Source organism: Falco rusticolus, chromosome 3 (genome assembly GCF_015220075.1).
Source record: "Falco rusticolus isolate bFalRus1 chromosome 3, bFalRus1.pri, whole genome shotgun sequence".
Lineage (NCBI taxonomy): Eukaryota > Metazoa > Chordata > Aves > Falconiformes > Falconidae > Falco > Falco rusticolus.
This window is the reverse complement of record NC_051189.1, coordinates 82,109,382-82,123,118: the sequence shown is the minus strand read 5'-3', so window position 1 is coordinate 82,123,118 and position 13,737 is coordinate 82,109,382. Positions and strand designations below refer to the sequence as shown.

Sequence of the window (13,737 nt, the reverse complement as noted above, 5' to 3'; positions counted from 1 at the left end):
GTACAGATGAAGAGAAATGTTCATGTTCTCTGATTGGTTTTCATTCACAGTGCATGCATTGGATCCCAAGACCCTTATTGTGGCTGGGACATGGTGATGAAGAAATGCACGACGCTGGAAGAAAGTCTGAGCATGAGTCAATGGGAGCAAAGCATTACTGTGTGTCCAGTAAGTCCAAATATATTCATCTACCTCTTAAACCTTCTGATTCCATGTGAATTTCATGAAAATAAGCTGGCACAGTTTTTTCAACCTCAGAAGACTGTATTTAATGCCATTTTCCTCAGGCCTTCCCACCAGATTTTAACAGGATATTTAGTTTCTATTTCTCATCAAGCTACTTATATAATAAGGTCAAATTATTTATAGTACTTTAAAGCATAGTTTTTTACCTGTAATGTCTGTGTTCCCACCTTGAAAGCACTAAGATTAGAAATATTGACATGTTTTTCTCTGCAGGATGTTTCTCTGTTTTGTACTTTGGAAAAATGTAATCACTAATGGTATAATCTTTTCTTTTAAGATTATTATTGCTAATATAAAAGGCCATATAACTTTTATAAAAAAACTTTCAAAGGCCATGAATATGAAGGTTGAATTGTATAAGTCTCACACACATAAATGACCAGAGTGATAATTATAATAAACTTAATGTTAATATTTACATTGGCTTAACACTTCTCATTAAAAATAGTATTGAAGAAATGTAATATAAAAAACCCAAACAACAAAGTTGATTTATATTTCTCCTTTTTAATGTGGTCCAGTGTTCTTTTAATATTGATTCTTCTCCCTCAGAGAGCACAAAAAGAGGGTTAAAAAGGGTCTTCCTTGTGCTACTAAGCTCTTTCCTTTGGAGGCTCATGCTGCTTTGTCTTGTCCTGCCCATGAAAAGGGAGTCTTTCCAACTCAATTTTGCTTTCATCACTAAAAAGGGCTTCTTGAACTTGCCCCCACTCGCCACTGGAGCACATGCATCTACAAATTTATATGCTCATACAACATCCATATCCTATTCTCTGTGTGTTTAACAAGCTCCTTTTAACGTCTTACTGATACTCCTTTCTAAGCTGGGCTTTGTTTAGTAAACTAGAGATGTGCTAAATTAGTATACAGTTCTTCCAGCTTTCACTTATGATCTCTACATGTGTTGCAGTAATTTCATAGATACAAATCATTATGCTGATTCTAAGGTCCTTGAGAACTAGCTCCTGTGTTCTGACTGTCTGTGTTTGACATTAAATAATAATTTTTTTAAAGAATCCTTGTGTCTTGTCCTTTGCATCCATGCTCTCACATAGTGGCCTAATAAAAAAAAAAAAGGCTTGCATTTGATTAATCTGCATTAGCATTTTAGCTCAAATCAGGAGCAACTTGGGGTAAATGCTCTGTTTTTTCCCATCTGCTATTCTTTGGTTCACATCACAAAACAGTCTTAAAGCACACAAGTGACATTTCTTTCAGATGAAATCAAACCAAAAATGTGCTCCAGCTATTACTAGGCATTTGATTCATGGCCAGAGTAAGCCCAAAGCAAAGCCCACAAAATATCTATGGTGTGTATGTCAAGTCTTCAACACCAACTGTTTTATTTTCCAGATTTGCACTTGATGTGCCTACCACTTGCTAATATAGACATAGCCGTTGTCTCACAGAAAGTCTGGATTCAGTCACTAGTACAGCCCTTGCCTTCCTGATTAGCAAGTAACTAGATGCGCTGTACAGTATACATTTCCAAGTACATGGAACATATCGTATCTCCCTGTAATAATCCCACAGGCTAAATGTGTTTATGGGGGGGTTTGCTGGTGGCCTAGTTGGGTTGCTATATTAGAAAGGATTACTGGAATGGGCTGATTGGTTGATGTTTGCATGAGCAATCTGCCTGCTGCTTAGTCTTTGAATTCTGGCATTAGTCCTTATTTTCATTCATAGATACAAAACAGGAGGCCAAGAGTGGGTGGAGGGGGAGGGAGGAATGGTTTAGACAGCAGAATTCAATTCTGTTCCTTTCAACTGGAAAAACAATTATTTAGTATCATTATATGACAGTTGTGTAGGATATGACAGTCTAGTCAAAGCGGAGGAGCACCAAAGGATTGCTCAGAATTTCATCCACAGCTGTGAGACTTATACTGCGTGTCAGAGATTAAAAGATTAAGCAACCCTGCAAAGGAATTTTGGAGTTGAGCAGTTTGAGATTGTATAAGGAAAATTTTAGAATTAACTCTCTAAGTTGAAAAGCATGGTTTTACCTCTTTACTGTCTAACACATTATGGAACAAATTTGAAGACTTCATAGAAACTTTCCTTTAAAACAACACTGTATTCTGGCAGACTTCAATTGATTAAAGTTTTCTTAGCAAGGCTTCCAAATACTTGTTTTTATAGCATTTTTATGTGCTGTATTCACAGAATATATAAGCCAAGATGTAATGAATTTAGTTTTGTAGGCAACTGAGCTATGTGCATCTGTAACATTTGTTGTAATACATTTAAAATAATTTTGCAGGCAGAACACAACAGATTATTAAAAAACTTCTACTGTCCTTCTCTTGGTTCCAGTTGGGACCAATATCTTAATCATTAGTAAAATACACTATCTTTCCAACACTATAGAAAATTTGTCAGATTAACGCATGAGGAGTTTCTTCGAAACTCCGATCAGATAGAGAAGACTATTTATACACTACTTTAGCCCAGAATTAAAAGTGTGACCACTTGCACATGAGAAATTATCTCCTAGGGAATTACTCCTGTATGTGAATATTTATTGGTATGTCATGGTAGAGCAGGGAGAGGGCTAGGAGAGGCAGATGAGCATCTGTGTTATTGTCTTTCTGAACTTTGAAGATCATTTGTGGCAAATGCAGTTATTCTGGTTGTCTTGCTTTGATTTAATTCTCAAGGGTTTTTTTTGAAGTTATTGTTTTAGTTGGCATGAGTACACCAATTGTGTGTGAATACAGATAGTAATTAATGCTAAGACACATATATCTACTTTGACCTTCTTCCAGCTGGTCAGATATCCCTATTATTCATCCAATATTTTTGATAGTAATGAAGGTTCATTGTTTTGTTGAAATATTTTCCAGTGGGACTACTTGCAATCCATCACTTAAAAAATGAACCGTTATTTTATGTAAAAATACACATTATCAAAGAACTTTTACAAGGAAAGTAAAAATAATTTTAGAAAAAAGTTTTGTTTGTTTTTTTTTTTTTACATAAGTATGCAAAATGAAATGGCTTTATTTTTACAGCTACACGCAAGGAAAAAGTATAGTATGGGGTCTTACCTGAATTCATTAGCAGCTTCAAGAAATACTCCAGTACCACTGAATTCTACACAAAGTAATCTCAAGCCAAAGAGCAGGTGGTAGATTTAAAGACTGGGTCACTGAAGCTGTGACCTTGACTCAGTGTAGAGGCACAAACCAGAAAGATAAGTTGGGTCTAGACAAAGAAGATTGGTATTTGGAGGATATTAGGAAGGAAGAAGGGACTAGAGGTATCTGCAGAAGGGAAAGGGTGACAAAAACAGGGTGGTAGAGAGGAGGTAAGTGTAGTTGGGCCAGGAAAGTACAGCCATATTGTCTGATTGATTGTGATTTTCCCCTTGAGGTGTGTCAGATTGTGAATGCTTAATGGGTATAGGTTCTGGTGAGGGCTTAAAAGGCCTCTCATCAGTATAGTTTTCTTTCTTGTAGTCCTATGATGAAACTGATATCACTTGTGAAAAGGAGCTATTCATAGAGAGACAGAGCAGGTGAGTCATGGGGAACAGCAAAGACTGCAGTAGGATGATCTTTACAGGAGTAGGGGGAGGGGGGAAAACAAGAAAGAGAAACCTGCCATCAGTATGTCCTTCTGAGCTCAAGCTTTCAGCTAATTTTTATGAATATTTTTCCTGCCCCTTGATATGATAACCATAGACAACTGTAGCTTTAATTTGTAATCGTAGGTGCAACAAATAAGATGCTTTGCTGCAGCATAGAAATAGAAAACAGTAAAGGCATTTTCACATCTGACATTAATTAGATTGGGGACATATTATTGCTAGTTTATGGACTGCATATTTGTTAGACCAGCAGTGTAAGAGAGATTGGGCTTACTTGTCACTTAACAAGAAGTATTTCGTGTTGTCTTATGAAAAACACCAGTGTATACTGTGCATGAGCAAAGGTCGGTGAGTTATTTTCAATAAACAGCTGTCAGCAGATTTTTGAAATGGTGAATTATGTCTGTGTCAGTTGTAGCTGGCAGAATACACACAAAGCTGTTCTGTGGAAAAGCTGTATCTCTGAAAAATAAATCATGAAGAATGCAATTGATAGTGAAATTATGGAACCTTTACCACAGTGGAAAGAATCAGCCAGCACCAGCATGGCAGTGGAAACATGGCTTGTGCTGTAATCAAATCTCTTGTATCTTAAAATTATTAGTGAAGTGTATACTTCCCTCACCACTTTAAAAACGAAACAATACTAAAAATAGCAAAGGGAGACACTGTTTCAGATCATTCATGACCATCTACAGCTGTAGTTCCTGTCTCAATATATAAGCAAATGTTAGTGTTACATTCTTACACATTTGATAAAATATGCATGGCTACGACTGATACATATTTATTTTTATCTAAGAATGACTTTAAACGTTATTTAGCCTGCACTTGTTAGTACTGTTGTTTTGATTGAAGTTAAAAAGTGACAATCCGAAGGTAAATCCTTTAGCATTTAAGTGAAAAAATGGTCATAATTTCCTTTTATGATCACAGATTTTTCAAGATTAAAACCTTGCTAAAAGAATTAGTAATATGAAAGCTTGTCTTTGTTAAAAGAGCTGAATTCCCTGTGTCCAGCACCATTTTCTTCAGAAGTTCCAGTAACCATGGAGGCTTCTGATTTCCAGTAGCACATTTTCAGCTGGATGGGAAAGATTTCTTATTAACATGTGTTATGGCTGCATGATGGAAATATTTCAGTCAAGATGAGAATGGTCTGACACTTCCAGCCAAAAGTGTTGAGAATCAACTTCAGCGGGAGCAAAGTGTCATCATATAGGGTTAGGTGCAGCTTTTTATACATATAGTTACATCTAACGTTTAGAGAAAGTCATATTTAAAGCCACATTTCACTGTTACGAAATGATATATGAAATGTCCTTCAAAAAAACTTGTCATGGAGATTTGAATTGGATTCATCCAGTTATGTTACTCTGTACTATTATAGAATGGTTTGGGTTGGAAGGGACTTAAAGATCATCTAGTTCCAACCCCCTGCCATGGGCAGGGACACCTGACACTAGATCAGGTTACTAAAAGCCCCATCCTGCCTGGCCTTGAACTCTTCCAGGGATGGGGCATCCAGGCATCAAGAACTTCTCTGAGCAATCTGTTCCAGTCCCTCACCACACCCATAGTAAATAACTTCTTCTTTCTTCCTTATCATCTGCTGCCTTTTCTTTTTGATCTAGATTTGGGTTCCCACAAGCGTTCTTGCACATGCTGTTTTACAGTCAGTATCCAGGTTCCCAATCACAGGTAAATTTTTAGGCAATAGGGAAAACTGTCAGAAGATAATAAAAAAAGTAGAACTATACTTTCTATTGAATCACTGTAGGCAAGCATCATTGTGAAAGGTAATGGTCACTGTTATTGCTATAATGGTGCCATCAAGTGCCCCAGATCAGTTGGAGGTGGTGGGACATGCAGCTACAGAAATTATAAGAGAAACATGCTGTCTGGAAGGTATACCTCTCCAGTGGAGGCTTTTATTGTTGGTGGCTGAAGGCTGTACCTCCATGTACTGCAGAATTTAGAGGTTATATGAAGGAACTGTGAAACCTCAGCTAAGCCTTTCTTTTGTGTTTGTTTCTAGATGAGGAATCTGACAGTGGATGGGCATTTTGGAACATGGTCGCAGTGGAAACCTTGCACCCACACTGACAGTGCCAGTGTTGGCTCCTGCCTCTGCAGGACACGTGTGTGTGACAGTCCTGCTCCTCAGTGTGGAGGCTGGCTGTGTGAAGGACCAACCATGGAGATTGCCAACTGTTCCAGGTACACAAAACAATCCCAAGTTCTATCATTTACGGTTTAAAAGTTTTTAACTTAATCAGAATAGAACTTACCTTTTGAAATCTCATCTGCAATCCACTGATCCTGCTTTGTGCATGAAACAGCTCATAGCAATGGCCACAGCAAATAAGACATCAGAAGGTATCTCTCACACTTTGTGAGACAATGAGCCAGATGGCAAATAGTGGTTTCAAATGTTGTGTACTAAATAATATTGTCTTCAGCTAATTTTGACAAACTCTGAAAGAGAAAAAAAAAGAAAAAAAGATGAGGTAGTACCCAAAGTATGACACTTTTTCTCAATTCTTTAAGTCATAAGACTTATTTTTCTAGAAGTCAGAACTGTTTACTTTTTTGGAGGTCTCATGTCACTATTGTCTTCCCCCATTCTATCTTGGGAAAAATGTTTTCATTATATCTTTTGGTTGTATCATGACATCTAGATCTTTTAACAGCCTGTATGCCACTCTCCAGCCACTCTTTTGTCTTCCTCAGGCACATAACAAGTCCCAGAGAAAAGTGAGAGCAGATCATTTCAAAGGGACTCAGAACACTGTATAATCTAAAATGCATTAGGAGTTCAGGTTTAAAACATTATATATACTTTAACTATAGGAGGAAACATATACTGGTGCATTCTGCTTATTTGCAGTGATTCTTCCTGCTTTTTGTCTCTTGTTTTGTTTTGTTTTGTTTTAAACAACAGAAGTACATCATGGTAGTGAATAAAATTTACCCTTCTGCACAAGATAACTGCAACCTCTGTAAGTGGAAATAGTCAAGTTTAGGGAAATTATTGAAAACATAACAATATAGTATGTAACGTCAGATCATGAGAACAGCAGAAAAGATAAGCATGCTGTGAGCTACTGGACAATCAAACAACAGCTATTTGCTGTCAGGTATAGAAGGGAATTTGGAACATGATTTGGGACTTGACTCATGTACTACCATTGGCAGTATTACACCACTGTTTTAACACCTTGCTTCTGTTAACACTGCTATATTACTAATTGATTCCAAGAATTTGGATATCCAGATATTTTGTTCATTTCACCACTTGGGTCAGACATTGCACTGATGGTGATCTTGTTTTTATGTCTGTGTTCATAGTGATAGCTGATTTTTTTTCCCCACAAGCTTTTTTTCTCTGTTATCGAATCTTATTTCCCTTATAATAAGAAGGAAGACATCAAGATGACTGAGATTTAATTTGGTAATATTTGTGATAAATTATTTGAATAATCTAATGTCATTTTTATTACTGGATTTAATTAGTTTTCCTTGTAAAAAAATATTTCAAAATCAAGCAAGGCAGTATTTTAACTTTTGCCTTTATGATGAAATCTTAAGAACTCATGTTTTAGTTTTATATTTCGTGATTTCTATTTGTCTTCTACCAATATAGAAACTGGAATCTAGCCGTCAAAAGGTTTTAGGAACTGCAGAAGTGCATAATTTTTTGCTTAGGACAGGGTATGAAATTCATTTTGAGATGTTTGGTCTACTATATTTTCTCCCAGGGTATATTAAAGAGAGATAGGAGTGTCCTTTCCAAAAGTTCACAAATGCATGGTACAGCTTGTGAATTCTGTTAGGTTTTTCTTTTTTTAACATTTCAAATAAGGTATTGGTGCCTTATCAGAGTGTCCAGTTGAAATTGTGAACTAATGCATTTTGATACTTGCTTATTACTCTTCTTCCTGTAGAATCACAGAATCATTTAAGTTGGAAAAGACCTTTAAGATCATTGAGTCCAACAGCAAACCTAACACTGCCAAACCCGCCACTAAACCATCTCTCTAAGAGCCATGTCTACATGTCTTTTAAATACCTCGAGGGATGGTGACTCAACCACTTCCCTAGGCTGCCTGTTCCAATGCTTGACAACCCTTTTGGTGAAGAAATTTTTCCTAATATCCAATTTAAACCTCCCCTGGTGCAACTTGAGGCCATTTCCTCTTGTCCTATCACTTGTTTGAAGAGACTGACACCCACTTTGCTACAACTTCCTTTCAGGTAACTGTAGAGGGTGATAAGGTCTCCCCTGGGCCACCTTTTTCTCCAAACTTTAATCACTTTCCTTTCAGAAGAGGTAGCAAAACTTGACACTTTAATCTTCCTGACAGAAGGACCCACAAATTGTAATTGGAACAGTATGTAATTATAAGTTATCTTCAGAACTTTAATACAGGAATTTGCAGATGAAGTTTACCCAGAATAAAGTGACCAAAAGCAACTAATTAGCTTCATATCTTTGTACTTTACATCTTGTGTAACGGGGTCATTTTAGCAGTTGCTGATTACAAAGCATGGAATACGGAAGGATCGGTGCACCCTTATTGTATTTCGATATTCTCTAAGAAATACAACACAATGCAGTATTAATAACTTCTACAGGAATATTAATGGGCCAGATTCTGCTGTCAGTCACACCTAATCAGCCATTCGCTATGTATAACAGATGACAGAGCCTGAGCTTTTTGTTCTACCAGAAATGGAGGCTGGACACCATGGACTTCTTGGTCACCTTGTAGTACCACTTGTGGAATAGGCTTTCAAGTTCGTCAGCGTTCCTGCAGCAATCCAACCCCTCGACATGGAGGACGCGTCTGTGTGGGACAGAATCGTGAGGAGAGGCAAGCTATCTTTTTTCTACTGTCTGTTTTAATATCTTCTGCTCAGCTGTATTCCACAGGACATTTTCTCCTTTACCTGCCTTTTTTTTTTTCTCATCCCATTCCTTTCACTCTCTCTTTGACTTCACTGCTGCACAATAGCAGTATTCCCATTAGCAAGGCTGTGGCTCTGCAGCAGTTCCTTCATCTTTCAGTTAGCTGCAGCCCTCCTGAGCCAGCTGAGAGCTCCTGGTAGTGCCAGAGAATTGTGCTGAAGCAATGTGCTGCTGTCCCTTGAGACCCTGAAAATTGATTCTCCTTGAAAATTGATTGCAGTGTGTTTGAATTGTAACTCACCCAGCCTCAAGACCTGGAATTCAGAGCAAAATATAGTAAGGTCACAGCACTATGTTACTGATGCTGTGAGTTCATTTTTTTCTGTCTTAAATGAATTAAGCATCTATATAACATGAAAGGAAGTTTCAAGGGCTTTGTTTTATATTCAATAAATGTAGTACACCTTGAACTCAAATATCTTTTAGGAAGGTTTCAGGTTTTTCTTTTTTTTTTTTTTTTTTAAATTTTTTGTATATATATTAACCCCTGAGCAGATCAGGTCAGCTCAGATTTTGATTTCACCATCTACTGCTTTGGCACTGGGCTGGGTATTTTGTCACTGTCTCAGAATGTAAAGTTCAGGCCTCTGATTCCATTTTACATGCACCCTAATATCAGTAATTTGTAATTTGTGTGTTACAAATTTTAACAGAAATTAAACATTTATTTAAATCAAACTAGAATATATTCAGGTAAATCACAGCTTAGATGCATTATGATGTTTCCTGAGGCATGCCAAAAAGCTAGATAGCAGAAGACTGGTGTTGGTGTAAGAATTCGGTGTACTGTAGTCATCCATTCCAAGAGGTATATGTGGATACATTTCGTCTCAGTATGCACTTGCAGCCTACTTCAGCATTTCTGTATGGATGATTTAGTGTCCTATATTGTTGTTGGATGAATACAAGATTCAGTAACCTTTATGATGAGTTTCAGTGAAGGATTTAATTAAACACCAATTCTGGAATTTCTTCAGATTAAGAGATTCCATTGAAGGGAAGTTACATCACACATTCATGTATTAACAGATCATCAGGGACCTTGCTTTCTAACTCTAAATGTAAAAGATCAGTATCACAGAACATGTGAACACTTCTTGCTGTTTCAGAGCCATGAGTATTTACTACTTCATCACAGAGGAGAGCATATTGTTGTTTTGTAAATTGCTTTCTGAAAATAGGTTGCCCAACCAAAAAGCCATTGGCATCAAATGTAGATTATATCTGCTGTTACGTAGCTCTGTCCCCAGCATGAATAGCACTTACTGATTTTCTTGAACTGAGAGGTCAGTCAACGGTAGGACACAATGAGACTGAATATAGAAGAGTTTAGCTTGGCTAACTTTTTTGTGATGGACTATGAATGTTAGTAGTCATTGTTCATCTTAAGTTTAACATGGAATGAAAGTCCAATAAGGAGTTTCAGAGAAATACAGAAAACAGTGAGAAATACTTCCATAATTATAGGTGAAAATGTCTGATATTAAGAAAAATGGGTGCACTAAAAAAGCCGTTACAAAATGGAAAGTGACACTTACAATGAGTTGAAATAATAGGAGCCTAGAAGGACTGAATTTTCCTATGTAACAGCTCTGAAGGACCAGCAGGCTTATGTTGCTTTACCATCATGGTCTGCAAGTTACTTGTCCTTTCCTTCTTTGTCCAGTTCAGCAGCAACCTGGGATGCGTGTGCCCGTGAGTTTACTGTAAGGTGCCTTTTTCTGTCGCGGTTCTTCTGCCACTGCTTCCTGTCCCCCTAAAACACCCTTCACTCCCACTGGCCATGCACCTTCCTCCCGCTCGTCTATTCCATCACGCGTGCTAATACTTTTAAATTATTGTTTTTTAAAGTGCTTCTAAAATTTACTTCCAGAAGGTGTGGTGCGTTAGGAAGTTGTCATATAGCTTGTAAAGCAGCTAGAGGAATAAGGCATCATTTCTTTGCCAGGATTTTTGTCAGTGTCAGGCCGTGTGCTTGGATAAGTCTTTTCAGAGCTGTCAAAAAGCAGAAGGTTCTGGGAAACATGCCAACCAGGGCCCATCCCACCACCTCCAGCAGGAGAATGGGACAAGCCTGGAGACTGTGGCCAGATCCAACCAAGAATCTGGATCATAGGTGATACCATGGCAGTGAGGCAGGTCTGAGGTCCAGCTGGGAAGCCAAGCCACTGGCCAGGGTTAGGATTGGGTTCAGTGGTCACTGCGTAGGTCTGTAGCAACAGGGCTAAGGCCAGAATCTGGTCCACACATTGAGATCTAGACCAAGGGGTTTATGGTGGGCCAGGGACAAGGCCGAGCACTTCTTCAACAGCTTAGGCAGGGGTTGAAGGTCCCTGGCAGAGCTTAAATAGAGATCCTGGGCCCGTGGGTGTGGGTAGAGGTCTCAGGTGAGGCTGGTTGGGGCCATTAGGGCTTCATGAGTGTCCCCAGGGCTCTGGCGACTTGTAGGGAGTTTGGAGGGCAGTATTTACTTTTTGTATTTGGAGTACCAGCATTTACAGTAGTCCTAATTCACTGCTTTTCTCCAGTACCACTGGAGTTACATCTGCACCAAATGGAAACAGTTTCTTTGAGAACTGGGGTCAGTGCATTTAGCAGGCTGAGTAAATATTCCACGTGCAGTAACTGCTACAAAATTTACCTTGTTTTTTTCTCCAGAGTACCAGTAAACAGTTTCTCAGTTTTTTCTAATTTAAATTAATTGATGCTTATTAATAGTCTAATATTTTACTTTCTTAATGGCCCAGCTCATATGTAAAATGAATATATGTGTAGTCTTAGTAAAAATTAAAATTAGTTGGTTTACACCTTGTGTGCATTTGTTTTTATAAAAGTGCATGCTCATGTCACTTTCATGTCTTTAGGGGCATAAATAAGGGATTCAATTTCCACAGCCAACATCGTGACAAACATTGAAAAAGTTTTTCAACAAATGATGATTTCAGTAGAAGTCCAGTGCATAACTCCATAGAAAGCAAACACAGAAAAGGCAGTGTATAGCTGAAATAAATTCACCAAATGTGAATACATATTCAGTCTGAGAGTATTTGTTCACGCGTTAAGAGCTAAACGTTTGTCTAGGTTATGTTTGTTTTACCTCATGAAAGCCATGATCCTATCATGGTTAATGTATCAGACATCTCCATGCTTGCTGGTCATTCCCTTGAAATCAATGGCGATGATTGCCAATTTATTGTTGCAGGTAGGTTAAGCTGTTGCATGCTTTGCTGCTAAAGGGGTGTGGGGGGGAAACAGTTGAGAGATAGCAGCAGAGACGTATTACAAAGCAAATTTACCTTGTAGAAATAGGTCAAAAGAGTAGCCTATGCGCTTTTAGGTAGAATTTGGTGAGGGAGTAAAAATAGTATTTTAACAAAATGTGCTAATCAGGTAAAGTAATTTCCAGTGAAGGATAAAATACCCAGTAAAGGATAAGACTCCAGGTGGAAGACATTCTGTTGAGTTCCTTAAGGGCTTAAAAATTTCTGATTTTTTCCTGTATGAGAAATATTCGCCAAAGCTGATGGAAAACTCTTTAGAATGAGTGAAAATATTTCTCCTCTCATTTCTGTGGAAGATATTGTGGATATGGGCTCATTAAGTCGACCGGTCTCCCTCCTATCTGTGCAGAAATGAGGGACATTAGAATGAGAATCCCTTGCTTTCAGTGAATGTAGTTATCTTTCATTACTAAGAAAAAAAAGCATCGCAAATCAGAAGTTGAAAAATAAATTGGCTGCAGGTGTGGAATAAACATTTGAAAGTCCTGGAAATTTTGAGGTATGTAAGATTAGAAGCAGTACATTTTGTCACCTTTTTTTTTTTTTTTTTTTTTTTTTTTTTTTTTTTTTCCCCTGTACACAATCCTCAGCATATACTCAGAGCATTTGGGCTTGTTTCCATAAGTTTCCTCCTCCAAAGGAGGAACTGATGAGAGTCAAGTGCCTGCTCTTTGTAGCACGGCTTGTTTCTGAGCAGCGTGAACAAGCCTGGTCCCCTTCAGCAGAGCAGATCAAACACCACAAGGCTTTGGGCTTGCTTGCACTCCTGTGGCTGTCTTGTCTGTTGGGAATTGTGTGCTCCCCATTCTCCTTGCTCTCCCTGCTCCCTCCTCTTCCATGGAAACCCCTGGGAGCCCTGGCCCCCACCACCTTCCACAGTCTGCTGGGTGGGGATTTCTGTCAACTCAGCAATCTCAGTACAGTAAGACATGTGTGTGCATCATGTGTCTGCCTTCAATTAAAGGAATCCAGCATTCCCATCAACCTCAGTATAGTCTGTGCTTCCCAGTAAGTCCCCAGCTGGTAATCATGAATACCCATCACATAACAATATATGGCATTGGAATGGGCAGACAGTGATGAAGGTTTGTTTTTCTTAAGTACATTGCTAGTATAATATAGTTCAAAATTAAGAACTATGTGTTTAAATTAAATAGCACCTCCCTGTGGAATAAAAAAAGACACATTTTTAACTGTCATGCAGTTAGCCTACGTGGCAACACTGAAATAAATTGATGTTTTACTGAAGACTGAACTTCATAGGAACAAGAGTAGTAATTCCAGTTGTACTGGAATTTCCTGGGGGGAGAAAAATTAAAAATAAAGAAAAAAAATAATTACTGTAGGAGCTAGTGGTTATGGACACAACTGGACAGAGAATGTTCTCCTTTCCTCCAGTATGACAATTTCTTTATTAGGGCATTTGAACTTGGAACCACTGCAAGAGGGAGCGGGAAGGGTCACTGTACAAACCCACATTTCTCAAGGCTGTTCTCCCTTCTGACCTCATTGCAGTTAGATTAGGGGAGAGGACAGTGGCTTCACAGATTCCAGTTTCTTGCATTGCATGTTTTGTTGAATTACTGTAAAATGTTAGCCCTGTGGGTCCTGAGAACAAAATTAAGAGGGGAAGACAGAGCAAA

At 38.2% G+C, this 13,737-nt stretch overlaps 1 protein-coding gene across 4 annotated transcripts in view; it reads left to right on the top strand.

Annotated features, from left to right (window-relative positions):
• The window catches only part of SEMA5A (semaphorin 5A), a 354,071-nt gene that overhangs the window by 254,332 nt on the left and 86,002 nt on the right, over positions 1 to 13,737 (top strand). For all 4 annotated transcript variants that reach the window (XM_037380621.1, XM_037380622.1, XM_037380623.1 and 1 more), the window contains exons 13-15: positions 51 to 168; positions 5,880 to 6,061; positions 8,575 to 8,718. In XM_037380621.1, coding sequence (XP_037236518.1) covers positions 51 to 168; positions 5,880 to 6,061; positions 8,575 to 8,718 — 444 coding nt within the window. The remainder of the gene's footprint in view (positions 1 to 50; positions 169 to 5,879; positions 6,062 to 8,574; positions 8,719 to 13,737) is intronic.